Source organism: Lingula anatina, chromosome 4, assembly GCF_051362555.1.
Source record: "Lingula anatina isolate TDL-2025a chromosome 4, LinAna3.0, whole genome shotgun sequence".
NCBI lineage: Eukaryota > Metazoa > Brachiopoda > Lingulata > Lingulida > Lingulidae > Lingula > Lingula anatina.
Genome location: NC_141770.1, coordinates 9,318,802 through 9,337,014, shown reverse-complemented (window position 1 = coordinate 9,337,014; position 18,213 = coordinate 9,318,802). Strand labels below are relative to the sequence as shown.

General features: G+C 36.6%; 1 protein-coding gene across 5 annotated transcripts in view; it reads right to left on the bottom strand.

Annotated features, from left to right (window-relative positions):
* The window catches only part of LOC106159408 (sacsin), a 29,372-nt gene extending 12,728 nt beyond the window's left edge, over positions 1–16,644 (bottom strand). Inside the window, exons 1-7 of one of the 5 annotated variants that reach the window (XM_087010842.1) lie at positions 16,537–16,640; positions 16,249–16,340; positions 10,052–10,156; positions 9,610–9,695; positions 9,361–9,471; positions 3,879–4,026; positions 86–1,747 (exon numbers count right to left, since the gene is read on the bottom strand). In XM_087010842.1, coding sequence (XP_086866968.1) covers positions 86–1,747; positions 3,879–4,026; positions 9,361–9,471; positions 9,610–9,695; positions 10,052–10,061 — 2,017 coding nt within the window. In that variant the 5' untranslated portion in view covers positions 10,062–10,156; positions 16,249–16,340; positions 16,537–16,640. Of the gene's footprint in view, positions 1–85; positions 1,748–3,878; positions 4,027–8,224; positions 9,332–9,360; positions 9,472–9,609; positions 9,696–10,051; positions 10,157–16,248; positions 16,471–16,536 lie in introns of those variants that run through there. The other 4 variants (XM_087010839.1, XM_087010840.1, XM_087010843.1 and 1 more) reach the window with 4 other exon arrangements.
* Between the last annotated feature and the right edge of the window lie 1,569 nt (positions 16,645–18,213).

Sequence of the window (18,213 nt, the reverse complement as noted above, 5' to 3'; positions counted from 1 at the left end):
ATATTAGCTGATTATAATTGTTGTTTAGAAATTTTGCCTCTTAAAAATATATGATACATGGACTGGCCCTTTTGTTAATAGTTACCTGAAGTTGCGATCTTTTCCAGGTGTGTGGCAACCTCAGATGGGACTCTCTCAGTCTCCAATAAGTTGTCGGTCAACCCAGGGAGAAGGTCTTTTGGATGATCTTTGGTTGGAACATACATTTCTGGTGCGTCACTTGCACTGGACTGGAACCTAACAAAAACCTGGTCACTTCGGGGTAAAAATTTGATCCCAATTATATCACCATAGGCTGAATCAGAGAGGATGTACTTTAGGATGGACATCTTTTTGTCAAATGAGAGGCTGTCTACCCAGGTTGACACATTTGGTTTCTTTAGAGCAGTGCGTACATGTCCTGGCTGAATCTTTGCAATTTTTATATTGTGCTTTTGTAATGCAGCTTTTACATGTGATGGGATGGTGCAAATCTTTTCGCCGCTGAGAATTAGAACATTCACAAGATCTTCAACATTGTCAATGTTAGAGCTTATATCATTGAACAAGACTTCACTAGCATTGTACCATGTGTCATCTGTTGGGCTAAAAAATGATTGCCTCAATAGAGTCACTCTGTACATACGTGTGACCATTTCTTCAAATTTGGGATCAGTTGCACTGCAGTCTGGCATTGCATTATAAATGCACGTTGGTGAAAAGCCTGCGAGAATGGCACAATTTAGGAGTTCAGCATATGCCACTGAAACTGCTTCTTCCACCAGACAGATGTTCCACAGAAGAGCTTTATCAGTCAAGGCAGATCTATCTTGGTCAGTGGTGGGCCATTTTAGGTGTCTGCGATTTTGGCTGAGTGCAAAGAAACCGCTCATGTGAACTGGAAGACCAGTCACACTTTTTTCTTCTAGTGGGAGTGGTAGGAAACAGAAGAAGTGACCCTTCTGTTGTTGGGGCTTCTGTTTGACCTGTTGAAGTGGTTCATCCTTTTTGCCACAGCACATCGCGACAGCCACCCACGGAAGATAACCCAGACTTGAATCATTTGCCAGTTTTTTAAACTGTGAACTCACTTGGCCTCCTGAAAAGTGATTTGTTAGCATCCATTTGGTTGTCTTGGAAGTTTTGTCAACAGACAATCTGGCATTCTTTGAGGGGGTAGGTGAGGTGGCTGCTGTTTGGTGGATATATGTTGTCTCTGTGAATTGGAGCTCATATGTAAACTGAATTGGTTTTTCTGGCCACTCATTGGTTTGTCGCACCCTAGCAATTTTTGACAAAAACTCTCCACGCTTTGATCTCACACCTTTGATGCACTCTTTATCTAATGCCAAATGGAAGATTAACTCTGGTTTATCACTTTCTTCTGTTCTTTCATACAATTCAATGCTTTCCAGCGAAGACAAAAACAGAAGGTTCATATATGCACATGTCATGAAAGATTTGAACAAACTGTCAATTTTTTCTGATGCATATGTCTGCTCTGACAATTGTGAACAGAATTGAGAGGGATCTTGTGAACCTGTTCTGAGTGGAAAACGAAATAGTGTTCCCTTATAATCTACACCATTGAATGTTTTGTCACGTCCACAAAAAATCCCCTCAAATGGTTCAAACTGATCATGCAGGGCAGAGATTTCCTCTTTATCATTTTTAAGGTGCCATTGCTTCCCTGTTGTTCCACTACCAAAGAATTTTTCATGTGGATCTAGGAATCCTATCTTGTCTCCACTTATCATGCTTGGTAAATCTAGAAGAAAATGTAGAAGAAAAGAAAAATAAATGCCCAAGCACAAAAGGTTTATACAAAGGCACATATAAAACCTATGCACAGGTTCAAAGGGTTTATGGACAGACACAATCAATCTATGCACTGACATATAAGATTTATGCCCAGGCCAGTAGGATTTGTATTTGTGCACAGGAACATGGGATTTGTGCCGAGGCTCAGAGGATTTATGTACAGGGGCCAGGCATTTACCTAGAGATGCATGGATGCACAGACAAGTATGTTTTAGCCCAAGAACATAAGATCTTTGCATCCCTGTACAGGGGCAGATCCAGAGCTATTTTCTGACCATCTTCAAAATTTTCTTTGTTGATCCATCCTCAATTTTTGACTGTCTTCTTACAGAAAAAATTAGATACTCGCAATGTAAACTTGAAAATCTGACTGTCTTTCAGAAGACAGCCTCAATCCGCCCCTGCTGTATTATATCAATGCATTAACCAAAAGCTATAGCCCTATGCTGAACATGCATGCAGTGATTTGCCTGAGACAATACAGCGATATAGATCACTGAGCTTTGAAAGACAAAATATTGCCCATGATACCACATGCATGTGGAATAACTTGAATTATTGCTGGTAATATTAAACTAGACAGCAAAGCCGACAGATATACAGATATCATACAAGAACCAAGGCAGCAAAGGCGACAAATATTCAGACATTCAGATGCAGAAAAGAATGCACCAAATAATGTTTTGGCTAATTTTGATGCACTATTATACTATGCTTTAAAACAGCACAATCACTCTTACTCTCTCACACTATGTACTACAGGTGGCATGGACATTGAAAAGCCAGCAAGTAATTCAATTTCATGGGCTAAAAAAGCCACTGAAATTGCTAATGTGTAAAAAATTAGATATTAAAAAAATAATAATAAAGTTTGGCAGTAATGGGGCTAACATCACCAAAACTGTGAAAAGACAGAATCAAAATTGATTAAAAATTATGCCAATTTTCAAAATCAACCTACCTCTTCACCAAACAAACAATATATTGCCCACGATACCACATGCATGTGAATTAACTTGAATTATTGCTGGTAATATTAAACAACACAGCAAAGCTGACAAATATCCAGACACCATACAGGAAACAAGGCAGCAAAGCTGACAAATGTTCAGACGCAGAAAAGAGTGCATCAAATAATGGCAGTCAGAGAAATAAGCGTAGAGATCAGTCAGTTAGTAGTTAATCCCTGGAAAACATATCACTGCTGTTGTGTTACCTGCTGGAGAAGTAACTCAGCCAAGTGTCCCAAGCAATACAGCCAAAAGAGAATGAGGCAAAAGATGTTAAAATACCTGTGTGTGCAGAAATTTCCATCTTCTCTTTGCTGTGGTCTTCCTCAGTGCAATTGTTTTGATCACTAGGTGGAGTTTTGGTCAAAATTATTAATTAATGATATTATTGACTGAACTAAGCCTGTGCCCCCTTCACATACAGGTATTTAAACATCTTTGCCCTTGTTGTGTTTGGAAGTTATAGGGCAAACTTCAACAAAACTGTGAAAAAAGAAGATTACCATTAAGTAAATTTAAAGTAAAACAAAAATACCTTTTGGAAGCTATAATATGGGGTGAATGTCATGTGTTGGACAGAAATAGTGATGGTGATTACGTGGACAGACAGACCAATCAGAATATATACAGACAATTACAGTGTCTGTATATAAAAACTGAAGCAAAACCCACTTAGTAAATTTAGATTTTTGTCTTGCTATGTTTCAATATTCTTTGGAATTGACAAGGTGATTCGTTACATGTGTAAAATTGTTGAGCATAAATTTGTACATGTATATCCACAGGCAAAAATTGTATATATTTTTCTGAAGATAGTGCACAGGCCCGTAGCAGGCAATTTCAGAGGGGGGGGTTCGTTTTCTGAAAAAGTGGACCTTTTACCATAAAAGTACAAGTACATAGGTCAAATTTTACCCAGAGTGGACCTTTTTCCAAGCAAAAAGGGTGGTTCTTTTGAACCCCCCCCCCCCCCCCCCCCCACACACACACACAGCTACGGGCCTGGTGCATCTCTATTTGCTGTTTGTGCTGCATGTATATTGCCATTTAACAGATTGCCACTCATACCTGTCATGTGAAAGACAGACTTGAACCCCAACCCAAATTTTCCAACTTTCAGTGGATCATCTCTCTTGCTACTATTGTGGATGGCTCCTATTCTGTCCCAGTCTTTATCACAAAAAACAGCATCATTGTAGGCATACAGAGCTGGACCCTGAGATATAAGTGAAAAGAACAATTCAAAAGATGAAAATACATTTAGAATGCTTTATAAATGATTTTAATGCCACACAGGGTTAGGCTGTCCCTGGGTTGGGGGAGCTAGGAAGGGGGTGTGTGTGTGATATTCTTTATTCCTTTTACATTGCAATTTCTGCTATCTCATCCATTCTAAACCATTAGGGGGAGGAAATTTTGGTATTAATTTTTTTTTCATCACTTAAAAATTAATTAATATTTTATAATGTGTGAATCTGGCACAGCCACGCACATTTGGTAAGGAACTTTTCAAAATTATTAAGTGGCCCATTTTCAAGTTTGATGAAATTCTTAAAGTGAAAAACATTACACAGAATAGTCTTCCTACAAAATTTGGAAGCCTGACATAATTTTCAAATTTTTACAACTATCATAAGAGACATACATGACTTTAGAATTTTAGTGGAACTGTGGGTTAATTAGGCTGTCCCAGGGGAGGGGAGGGGAGGTAACAGGACTCAAATTCTTATGACATTGTATTTTTTGTTATCTTTGCCTTTACCATAAGTAAGGTAATTTTGGCACTGACAGACTTGGGTACAGTGTTTGACCTTCGTTTGAAATAGCACAGGCCAATTTGGCCAGTGTTTTGAAAGTTACAGGCCAAACTGAAAATGTACAAGCCAGATTTTGGATTGTTTTATTAAGAAGTTACCAGCCAAGTATTTAAAGTAAAGGCCATGTGGTAATGACGGATGATTGAGATGTTATCAGGTACCAATGCTGCATAGTTAGTTATAAGTCATATGCAAATAAAGATAAAATTAAAAACTGTTTTGATTAATCGTTTTACTCAGTTTAGACTCTAGAAGTACTTGTTTCAAGATAAATATTAAAATGAGCTTTAATTAAATATTTTATTAAAATATTACAACTAAACTCGTGATATTATGGGTGAACTCTGTACAGTAGGTCGCTCTGACTGAGATGAAATCGGTGAATAGCTGTAAAGCTGACGAGATTGTTAAAATTTTAAGTGTATCCGAGGTGAAATAAAATTTGTTATATTGCTTTATTTGAATGGTATTGTATTGTTTTGTATTGTATTAGCGCAAGGTAGGTAATTCAAGTTCTCTTACCCTAAACACGTTGCTAATCTTCGTGCGTTTGAAAAAACCTTTTTTTTTGCTCTGCTCAGAAAAAAGATTTTTAGAGAAGTCAAAAACATGCTTTGAGTCAGAGAGCTCAGACCGTTAGCTTGCATCAGTTCGTTTCTGCTTTGATTTTGTTTACTCATCATTTGATGCTGATTCTGAGACGTTCTCCGTCTCTTTTGCGGGACGTTCGTAATTTTTTAACTATCTGCTCCATGATCCACTTACATGCTTTCTCCCGGAAGTATCGACTGTGCATAATCTCAAGACGTACTTCATCAAACTCCGTCGCGCAAACGAAGGTTAGGAACTTTCAAAATCCACAGTGAGACTGTGAATAAGTCATTACAGAATTCCTCAACATCAACCAATCACGTTTATTACTTATGAAAGTAAAAACGAGGTTAGCAGTTAGGGGAATTCCCTGAACTTCCCCGTAAATGTTGGCATGTCAATCGCACTTTTATTGAGTCTAAATTTTACCGATACACTTAATAAAGAAAGTTGACATAAATTAACTCGCCCAAATGGCGACTTGTGTCATAAATTTCACACGCCAGATTTAATTTTTACTCGCATTGGCATGCTGGTGAGTGCGAGTGTCAAATGCTGGGGTAGCGCTAACACTCGCCAATCTAGCCATATGCTAAAACTGACTTAAACTGGCTACCGTAAACAAAATAGGGTTGATTTGACTTACTTTGGACACAATAAAGATGAAAAAGTAGTATTTTGGCTAAACAAGAAAAAAAATTGCCAGCACTACCCCAGACAGACCTACATGTTCCACAAGGGATGTGCCTGGGGACTTTTTTTAATTCAAGGGTCACTGAAATACCAAAACATATATTAAACATTTAAAATTAATAAATATTTATATTTTTTAATACAGTGGTCCCTGACCTGAAAAAGGTGTTGGGGAAATGGCTCGATTTGGTTGATTTTAGTGTGCAACTGTAAGACTCACCAATTAAATCGGTGCCGAAATACACATGTAAGCTCAGCACCTTTGTTATATTTCATGGGCACATATGGATCAAAGAAAGGCATGTAGTTACTCTAGATCTGATAACTTATACCCCGTTCACACTAAGCTCAGTTATCCGGATAAATTGCGAATTAGGTCACAATTCGAATAAATGCAGTAGTGTGAACGCAAGAGGATTTTTGTAATGCGCATTTTCAAAATCCTGCAAGCGAGTGGGATTTCTAAGCGCGATCCGGATAACTTACCGGAATCCACACCTGTACAGATCTAACTGCGCATGTGTGCAGATAAGTGCGGGTATCTATGAACGCTTGTTTATTACTTTAGGGATTGCATCAAACCTATTTGGAGGTCACCACTCACTACAACATGAGGAAACAAACTTATTTTGCCATCTTATACTTCTCAAGAATGCTGGAATGTCTTTAGAGTTGCATTTGTCGTCACAAATTTTTGTAGGTATTTTAAGATTTCCTGTGCGGGGCATGTGCGAGTGTTCAAAACAGGAAGTTAGACCTGAAATTTTCAATGTGTAATTCGGTTTCGCTTAGCGTGTGTGAACGCAATACCGAATCGGATTCCCCACGAAAAATTCGGATTATAGAAATGTGCATTTTTGCAACTGTAGTGTGAATGGGCTATTATACTTCACAGGCACACAAAACAGCTAGGATTTTGCCAAAATTCATATTTAATGAATTATCCCAGGGTACACAGCATTTTCATGGAATTACCAGCCTTAAATCTTCCTTAATTTCCTGACACTCACCATAACTCTTAGCCAAAGCCAAAGATCCAAACCCACACATATAAGTGGAAGTTATTTATACACAGCATTAATGCCCATATTGCCTTCATTTCCAGATATTGCGAAATTCTTGCACTGTAAATCACACTCTTTTCCAACTATGTTGAGATGACTGACTATAACTGAGGTTTGACAGGGGACAGTGTAAATGATTATTTTTTGCAATACTGATTAAGTTCATTCATCTGTCATTTTACATACAAAAAGTTTTGATTGTCCTCAGATAAGCTCAACAAGAATACTTGGAATAGGGTTTAAATCCTATATTTTATGTACCTTTAAAGGGTACCGTGTATAAAAGAAAGAATTTACAATAAACTCCATAAACATATACTTCCTGAAGAGTTCAAAGTACCTCGTTCCCTGCAGTATATAAGACTCAATTATCATTACCTTAGTAAATACTACCCTCTACCTGGGTGGCAAATATTATAGGCAAATTTCAAAAAACAGAGAATCAAATGACTGCATGTCTATTTATCTAAAGACATATCTGTGATTATCTTGTGAAAAATCAATCGGGCAGACTTTACGAAAGGCCAAAAAATCTGTCAGACATTCGGTCTGATAAGCTTGATAATTCTGTCAGACCGAAACAAAATCTGTAAGACCGAAGTAAAATAATAGAAATATGAACCGTTATTCATGTTTTCATGTGTATTTTCTAACGTTTTAAATCATTGTCATTAAATCAAATATTAAATTTTTGATATATATTTATTTGTAAAAAAGTAAAATAAAAAAGAAAAAATAGACAAAATTACTTGCATAACAAGTAGTTTTTTATTTAATGAAAAAGTCATTGTGGAATGACACAAGGACTAAAAACAATACAAGTATGAAGAATGTGTAGCTAGTAATATCAAATGTATGTCCATAAAACGTCTTTTAATCAGATAACCATTTCACACGTTGTTTTTGACAATAACATATGCATTTTGAAACAGCACAGTAAGGTGGTCTCTTTCGTCCAATTGAAGCTTTGACAGGGACTGTCTAGCCCGAGTCTAAGTTCCTTATTCATTTTATTTCTTTTTTTATAAAAAGAAACTCAAACAGTGAGCTTTCCTCAAGTACATGTGCATTTTCTCCAACTCGTGGTGAACGGTACATGCAAATACGTACTTATGTTCCATAATTTAAGGACCTGTAATAAAGCTGTAACATTTATGTTGCTATTGATCAAAATGATAACTTTAGTACTCCTGACACTTGGCACACACTATTTCCCTCTCCTACAGATCATAAGTCTGCCAGGGCCTACCTTCTTTCCAATTTTAGTAAACTTCCGTTTCTCTTCCTCACTTCGTTTTCATTTTTGCCACGCTTTGCACCAACGAAGTGTTTAAAGTTCAACAACGTCTTTTTTCAAAACAAACGGCTTATCCATGAGTACTGTGTATGACTGATCAGAGGATCAAGTCTGTAAAAACGCAAATAGCACGAGCACATGTGTTGCGGCCATTTTGTCATGTAGGGAGCTTAGGGGTATTACAAAAACGAAAATGAGACTGTACATTACATCATCCAGGAATCCCCTAACCTCAGCCAATCACAAAATAGTAGGCCTATTTGTGAGTGAAACTGAGGTTAATAAATTATGTATAATTAGCTGGTAACTCCCCGAGATTTTCACCCCATCTCTCTTTTCGAATGAAGTAAAATATATCGTCCAGCAAGGAAACAACAACGTATTCTTCATATTTACACATTTTTAGTCAATTTGAAAATTCGCCAGACATAAGGTCCGACGATACAGGATTTTTTATTGGACCGAGACGAAATTTGCGAGGCATGTCCGACGCCTTTCCTAAAGTCTGATCAGGTAGAGGATATAAGTACCGTATGTTTATGAAAGGAATTTTAATAAAATGTAAAAAATAATCATTAAACATAAAACAAACAAAAGCAGACAAATGCTAGCTGACCATCTATGAATAAGGACTTAACTGAGGAACTGTACCTTAAAGGGATAATAACTCTTCATTTTGGCCAAAAAATGAATTTTCCTGGAGTAAACGACAATTTTCCCATACTAACCAATGGTTAATGAATCCATTTTTACATTCAAAGTTAGTCGCTGTATTTTTCTAACAAGTTTGTTTTTTTGTCAAAATCTCTTAAGAGATTATAATAGAGTATAGCAATCAATGGAGGTCATGTGGTCTGAAGACAAGCTCAGATATCAGAATAATAGCTATAACTGCTGTTTTTGCTTGTAAAACAGAATATCTTATATTTCTGTGAGTTATTCAAAATGTTTTATTGTGAAATATAGACCTCATACGAAGAGTTATTATCCCTTTAAGTCTGTAAGAATAGAGACATATATCCAACCTTTACATATCCAATATAATAGAATAAAAAGGGTTTATTTGCTTTAAAACATGTTACATATACCTGAAATATCTTCAAATCTGGTTGATACAGAGACTTTGCAGAAAACTGGCGTCTGTCATTCACAAATTTCACAGATTTTGCTCCAGCATCCTCAGCATTCTGGATTAATTCCTAAAAGATTGACATATACAAAGTCAGTTTTCTCTTTCTTTTTATAACTTTAAAAATCCTCACAATTTCATATTTATGTAGATGCATGCATGACTAAATAAAAGCATCAAAGTAAGAAAAACTACATGAAAACTTAACCTTCAGAATCTGCCCATCATCTGGATATTGGTCTAACACTGCTTTCAGCTGCTCAATTAAAGAAGGCGTCCGAATGCCAAAACCACCTAAAATATAAATGGTAAGGATTTTATTCTACATGTACATATACTACCCTAGGGTAACAAATACCAGAAAGTCTTCAAACAAAACTTCCCAAAGCTGCTTCTTCAATAATTTGTACTAGCAGATTATGTCATCAACATAATGTAGACAACGTTTAAAATGAGAGACAATAACATACTGTATATACCTTCAAATTAAGGTGTATGGATATCTTTATGTTTACACTTACATAGTTTGTCGATTTGAAACATTAAAATCACTTTTTTTAATAGATACCAAATATCTGAGATAAATACAGAGTAATGTCACAACTTTTAACTATTAATTATTATCTTACTTTTATCATTTATGTACTTACGGTCAGCCATTTTTGTTTGAATCAGAAGTTAATTATTTTTGTTTGTCTTTAGACATCACATCACCTCCATGCACACTAGCACTTTAGGACTCATTATGGCCTAATCTGTAATAACAGAAATAATTTAAATAAACATTATATCTAATAACAATCCTTTGTGAAATGATGATAGAAGGGTCCAAAACAGATCCCAATGCAAAAGGTGAGTGTATATATGAACGAACTACCCTTTTCTTTGGGAAAAGGTCCGCTCTACACCAAAATTTGATCTAGATTCTATGTCATTTCTCAACTTGAGTCAGCTTACAAGGGGTTGTTTTCTTTTCAATTTACCGAGGAAGCTGGCTTGTAAAAGTAAATGTTTTGTTTTAAAAATAAACACAGCCTAGGTAGCTTTCCCTGCAGTGTGGTACTAGTATTATTGAGTAGCTAGCTGATCGCTATCTCTATTCGGTATGAACGAAAGTACTCTGAATACCGTACTTACACAAAGACCCAGCGTGTTTTTGTGTTTGGCATTTCCTCACCATTGTTTATTGCAATCATTACACTCAATCAACGAAACTGAGAGAGCAATAATGTGACGGTACTATTTTGTTAATAAAAAGTCACCACGCAGATGCGTACGCGTACAGCATTTCTATAGCAGACGCGGCACTTCTTGTTATTGTCACGTGACTGGACAACCTCAAGTAAAAAATACAGAGAGATGACAGCACAAAGTGATAGCAAACAGTGTAAATCGTAAGTAAAATATAATTTTAGCCCTTATTTTGGAAACATTTACCTGTCATTTTATTATGCTTATAGTATTGTTATTATTACTGAGCTGGTGTGTAGTTTTTGGGTCTTTTCATTATGCACTAGTTGAACAGCAACCCTTGACTTTCTCGGATTTCGGCATTAGCACAAGTAGCTAGGGAGTACTTGAATCAGAGACCAAACACTGAGGCAAACTCTTAGCGCTATGGAATCCAGGAAATTTTGCAATATTTGGTCTGTAGAGTAGCTCCTAGCTTTCATCCTGAGATTTACTATGTTTTAACCATCTCACTTATTCAATTTTTCTACTTTTTAACTTGTACAAAATCCAATACTTAACTTTGAATACTCAATAATTTTTGATTCATTTTGCTGTTATTTATTCATGTTTTCATGTGTATTTTCTAACATTTAAATCATCGACATTAAATCAAATATTAAATTTTTTTATATATATTTATTTGTAAAAAAGTAAAATAAAACCAAAAAAAAAAGTTTTTTTATCTAATGAAAAAGGCGTTGTGGAATGACACAAGGACTAAAAACAATACAAGTATGAAGAATGTGTAGCTAGTAATATCAAATGTATGCATGTCCATAAAAACGTCTGTTAATCAGATAACCATTTCACCCGTTGTTTTTGGCAATAGCATATGCATTGTGAAACAGCACAGTAAGGCCGTCTCTTTCATCCAATTGAAGCTTTGACAGGGAGTGTCCAGCCCGAGTCTAATTAAGTTCCTTCTTCATTTTATTTCTTTTTTTTTTATAAAGAGAAACTCAAACTGTGAGCTTTCATCAAGTTCATGTGCACTTTCTCCAACTCGTGGTCGTCAACGGTACATGCAGATACGTACTAGTACTGTACATATGTTCCATAATTTAAGAACCCGTAATAAAGTTGTAACATTTATGTTGCTATTAATCAAAACTAGAGGATCAGAGAGGCGATACCGCCTCTGAATATTGTACCACCAGCTGGAGCAAGCGCATTCGTATAGACCCCCACATACACAAAATAAGGGACACAGCCACCAGTCTTTTGCTTGACAAGCTGTAAAAATGCAATCAACAATTTTCAAAATATGCAAAAAAAATATATCAAAAGTTCATCAAAAGGTAGGTCAAAGGTCAATTTCACAGTTAGATTGCCAGTATTTGACTTCCTATTCAACTTCAAAAGTAACTTTGGACCTATCTCTGCCAGTTTGGGAGATAAAAGGGAAGCAAAATTTGCAAAGTTCAGTTCATGGTGAAAAGTAGGTCAAAGGTCAATTTCAAGGTCACATTTAGATTGCCAGTGTATGACTTCCTATTCTAGTTCAATAGTAACTATGGACCTATCTCTGCCAGTTTTGGATATGAAAGGGAAGCAAAATTTTCAAAGTTCAGTTCATGGTGAAAAGTAGGTCAAAGGTCAATTTCAAGGTCACATTAAGATTGCCAGTGTATGACTTCCTATTCAACTTCAATAGTAACTATGGACCTATCTCTGCCAGTTTTGGAGATAAAAGGGAAGCAAAATTTGCAAAGTTCAGTTCATGGTGAAAAGTAGGTCAAAGGTCAATTTCAAGGTCACATTTAGATTGCCAGTGTATGACTTCCTATTCTAGTTCAATAGTAACTATGGACCTATCTCTGCCAGTTTTGGATATGAAAGGGAAGCAAAATTTTCAAAGTTCAGTTCATGGTGAAAAGTAGGTCAAAGGTCAATTTCAAGGTCACATTAAGATTGCCAGTGTATGACTTCCTATTCAACTTCAATAGTAACTATGGACCTATCTCTGCCAGTTTTGGAGATAAAAGGGAAGCAAAATTTGCATAGTTCAGTTCATGGTGAAAAGTAGGTCAAAGGTCAATTTCAAGGTCACATTTAGATTGCCAGTATATGACTTCCTATTCAACTTCAATAGTAACTATGGACCTATCTCTGCCAGTTTTGGATATGAAAGGGAAGCAAAATTTGCAAAGGTAAGTTCATGGTGAAAAGAAGGTCAAAGGTCAATTTCAAGGTCACATTTAGATTGCCAGTGTATGACTTCGTATTCAAGTTCAATAGTAACTATGGACCTATCTCTGCCAGTTTTGGAGATAAAAGGGAAGCAAAATTTGGAAAGTTCAGTTCATGGTGAAAAGTAGGTCAAAGGTCAATTTCAAGGTCACATTTAGATTGCCAGTGTATGACTTCCTATTCAAGTTCAATAGTAACTATGGACCTATCTCTGCCAGTTTTGGAGATAAAAGGGAAGCAAAATTTGCAAAGGTCAGTTCATGGTAAAAAGTAGGTCAAAGGTCAATTTCAAGGTCACATTTAGATTGCCAGTATTTGACTTCCCATTCAAGTTCAATAGTAACTATGGACCTATCTCTGCCAGTTTTGGAGATAAAAGGGAAGCAAAATTTGGAAAGTTCAGTTCATGGTGAAAAGTAGGTCAAAGGTCAATTTCAAGGTCACATTTAGATTGCCAGTATATGACTTCCCATTCAAGTTCAATAGTAACTATGGACCTATCTCAGCCAGTTTTGGAGATAAAAGGGAAACAAAATTTGCAAAGGTAAGTTCATGGTGAAAAGTAGGTCAAAGGTCAATTTCAAGGTCACATTTAGATTGCCAGTGTATGACTTCCTATTCAAGTTCAATAGTAACTATGGACCTATCTCTGCCAGTTTTGGAGAAAAAAGGGAAGCAAAATATGCAAAGTTTAGTTCATGGTGAAAAGTAGTCAGGCGGCTAAATCCAAATTTTATCCAGAATTGTGCAAAAGATGATAAAAGCATGAAATTTTCCACGATGAATGACCATTGGGTGTTTGTCAACCCCCTGATCCAAAATAGACGAAAACCCAATGGTCATTCATCGTGGAAAGTTTCATGCTTTTATCATCTATTGCACAATTCTGGATAAAATTTGGACTTAGCCACCTGACTATACCGTACTGCACATTTTGCTTTCACCACCAATATGTATTTTTGATAGCGTAACTCGAAAACCGTTTGGAATACAAAAAAACAGAGACCACTTCCAGTGTTGGGCTTTACATGCTCTACAAAATGCAAAAAAGAATGGGTCTCTAGCATTAACGGTTCCCAAATTAGAGACAGTTTTCAGTTTCGGCATCTTATGGCCGCTACTCCAGTGAAAATGCACCGATTGACCCCAAATTCAAGGAGATGAAAGATGACCTGAAGGGTAACACTTTCCAATAATATTATTGGTTAAGTCTGTGTGGTGTCTGAATAACAGGGAAAAAAAAATTTTTCATAAAAAAATTTATTTTTTTGAAAATTTTGGCCCGTTTGACCTTGAAGTAAAGGTCAAAGGTCAAATCCAAGGGCATATTTGAAATCTACACATATGACTTTTGGTAAGCCGTCTGTAGAAATTTTTCCCATAACCCCTTCCGTAGGGTAGATAATTAGCATTTAATTTTGCCATTTTTGGACAAGGGTGCATTGCAATGAGTGCCACACCCAGACCCCAATACAGGCAAAGCCCAAATTTTACGTGGAACGAGCTGAGATTATAGGTGACCTAAATCCAAGAGATGGGTAGGGGGGCCCTTACCGTCTAGGAGGAGAAGCAGTAAAGGTAGCCGTCCGGCGGAGCAGGCAGAACGATCCGGATGGGACCGAAACCATGTGTACCGCCAGCGCTAACGCTGGTGGTACAATGATAACTTTAGTACTGCTGACACTCGGCACACACTATTTTCCTCTCCTATAGATCATAAGTCTGCCAGGGCCTACCTGCTTTCCAAATGTTAATTGTGCATATATAGATGTTTACCTCTCTATTTGAGACAGTGTTTATGTAGGGGACGTACGGATAAAATTTAGTCCCAAAATATAACTCGTCCCTATACTCCCGTTACCGATAGATAAAAGGAAAAACTGAAAAAAAAAAACCTTTTTAGATTTAAATACCGCTAGATCCGATTTTTTACCACTGTCCTCTATATTTGGGTTCCTTAAGATACGACGTCCACATATATATATATATACATATATTTATAAACCCACGTACTGTGCGAGCAAGGGTATAGCGAAAGCCAGGGGAAGATATACACAAATTATTGGCTGCAGTCCCCTCTCCCCTCGCTTCTAACGGGTCCTTGTAAACAACATAGACTTGCCCTTCAAGAAATCGACGGAAAATAGCTCTTTTTCAATTTTGAATGGGCACTGTAGAAAACATATAACAGCTAAAGCTCTCAAATTAAGCACATATGTGTGATATCATGTGAAGAATAAGTTCTGTAAATTTCAATCCAAGCAGTTGAGTACATTTTGAGACAGAACACTTTAAATGTGCAGCAAACCGTAACGCTAATCCCTTCAAGATCTCGATGAAAACCGGAAGTACGTCATGACGTCACTCACTTCTACTTGGAAAGCTGCTGGGTGATTTTCCGATGAGAAATATTTCGTGGCTTATACAAATGTTCGGAAAATGACCATGCAGATAAAAGAAAATTCACTAATCAAAATTGAAACTGTGTAATTACATAGAAAAACATTGTGCATTCCTGACCTCGACTTGTCAGTGTAAACAAAGTGTACTGAACGCATCGCAAGCAAGCACGTGAATGCCAAGTTGGATACTTTGTATCAGACGCTTCATTTTACTTGACAACAGTGTTTACGATGGGCATGTCAGGAAAATCAGTGCAAAAAACATGCACTTCCAGTTTTCGTCGATTTCTTGAAGGCATCGATTTCTTGAAGGGCGAGTCTAGTTTGTTTGGAAATCAATTAATCAATAGCTTTTACATAATTTAAGTAATGTGTAGGTTGGGAGAATTTGAATTCTGATCATAGTATCTTCCCAGCAGGCAAATTATGTTGTTTTAACATTGAAACAACATAGTACCAGTACTACCAGTAGTATATGCAGTTATATACTTGTACTTTACATGGTTATCCTGCATAGAATTTTATACACCTGCTCAAAAAGCATTGTACATCATTCTTCTCTTAAATTATCAGATAAAATTCAGGTTTTTAAACTGTTTGATTTATCCATTTTTTATTGGATTTCATCAATCCACTGTAATTTCTCCTTGATTTCAGGTGTTATTTTAGATTTTTATCACGAACTGATGTACAAAGCATTTTGCCATTTACCAGTAGGAGATTAATCCCTGTGGTTGGCAAATAATTTTATATAAGATGGATGAAATTATAAATATATATATATATATATATATTTTTTTTTTCATTATAGCAATTAAGATATTGCTTCCTAAATTAATATACCTCCGCCAAGAAAGTTATGTTTCTTTTTTTATGTATAGGTCTAGTTCAAACTTTTTTCTCTGGCTATTTTCACATCTCAGACAGTAATTTTTATCATCCGTCACAAATAAAGTTGACAACATAGCAAAAGTTGTCTTATTTTTATCATTCTTAACGTACCTACTGTACAGTACATGTACCTTGCAATCTCCCCTCTGTCACCGCCAAGCTCAAAGTGAAAATACACACCCAATATTTCCCGAGAAGCTTAGCTTGCATCAAGTGACCGATACTGAAACCGGAAATATTAGGAGAAACCGAAATAAAAAAATGTTAAAGCGATACCAGCTCTTCGATCATTTTGGCGGGCAACGTGCCATAAAACATATTATCCAGGGGAAAACGACAATTTTGATGAGCGAATAATTTGGGCAAATAAAGTTGACAACATAGCAAAATATGTCTTATTTTTCTCATTCTTAACGTACCTCGCTCCCCTCTGCTCAAAGTGAAAATACGACGCACCCAATTTTCCAAGAAGCTAGGCTTGCATCACGTGACCGATACCGAAACCGGAAAATATTAGCACAGGTCTCAAACTACTGCACATGCGCGAACAGTACGCTGTTTGAAATAAACAAATGGTGAAATTGACAAAGCCTGTCGGTGTTTACCGTCTGGTTGATTTGATTTCATTTGCTTTCTGGTGTTGTTTTAAGAAATTATATTAGAAATATTCTGTTGATTGTATGTTTTAAAAAGCAAATCCATCGAACTTTCCTGATTAACATTCATAATTGCCGCCATTGTAAGGGGGATTCCCTTCGCATTTATAGTGTTATATGTGGCCCCAAGGGGATTTTCCACCCCTCCCCCACTCTTGATTAATAAAATTCTTCATCTGGAGGATTGTAAATTATATTGCAAAATACATTGAAAATCGTAGGAAGGTTAATTAACTGCAGTTAATGCTGCGAGGATATTCTTAACAGTGGGGGAACTCGGCCAATATAAAATTTTTAACTTCGTTTTACGATATTGGAGCGCCTGTTTTAATTTTTGAAAGCGAGGCAATGGAACCAAACAATGCGATACAATTTTTAATCTCGTAAAAATTGCTATTTTTATATAAAGGTCATAGCGTGGAGTACATCGAAATGCAACTTGTTTATTATTATGATCTTAAATAATAATTAATATAAAACAAACGATATAATATGTTCTTAACGTTAGCTTATTTATTAGCTTAATTGATTATTTTTCGTATTTGGAGATTAAAAACACAAAAGTTGTCTGGTTTCATATCGAGGCACTACGTTTTGTTCGTGTGCTGAAAATATTTATTTGGAGAATAGTAGCATTCGGAACTCCTCGACAATTTCCGGCTATCTTCCGAACGCCTTGAAAATGTGTCGCCCAATGGAGCAGAGATTTAATGACTGTCCCCCCGCAGGGACGACGTGTGGGGAAGCGTGTGAGAGGCGTAGAGACTATTAAAAGATTATGCGGTTTTTCTTTCATGAACGTCCGCCATATTTAGTCCCCAAGATTTGTAAAGCCTGGCTCAACTCGTTGTGAATGCGATCTATAAGGTTGATATACAGTAAAGGGAGCAGTATATATAGGCCTACTAAAGGATTAGGCTATTTGAAGGGGGTCCGCGAAGCAGACCCCCCCCCCCCTTGGCGTGGGGTACGGGGGCTACAGTGGCCCACAAGTGCACTCCAAATTCCAAACGACACTCCCAATTCTAAACCTCACTCCGAATATTTAAACTTCACTCTCAATTCTTAAACCTCACTCCGAATATTTAAACTTCACTCTCAATTCTTAAACCTCACTCCGAATATTTAAACTTCACTCTCAATTCTTAAACCTCACTCCGAATTCGTAAACCCCACTCCGAATTCGCAAACCTCACTCCGAATTCGTAAACCTCACTCCGAATTGAAAAAGCTCACTCCGAATTCGTAAACCTCACTCCGAATTCGTAAACCTCACTCCGAATTAAAAAAGCTCACTCCGAATTCGTAAACCTCACTCCGAATTCATATTTAACCCCGTTCACTGCCGTATAAAGTCGGAAGTAATATTCTAAGATGGGCTAGGGGATTTTGCCAATAGAGGGCTTCGTGTGAAAACTAGTTATTTTTCATACTACATGG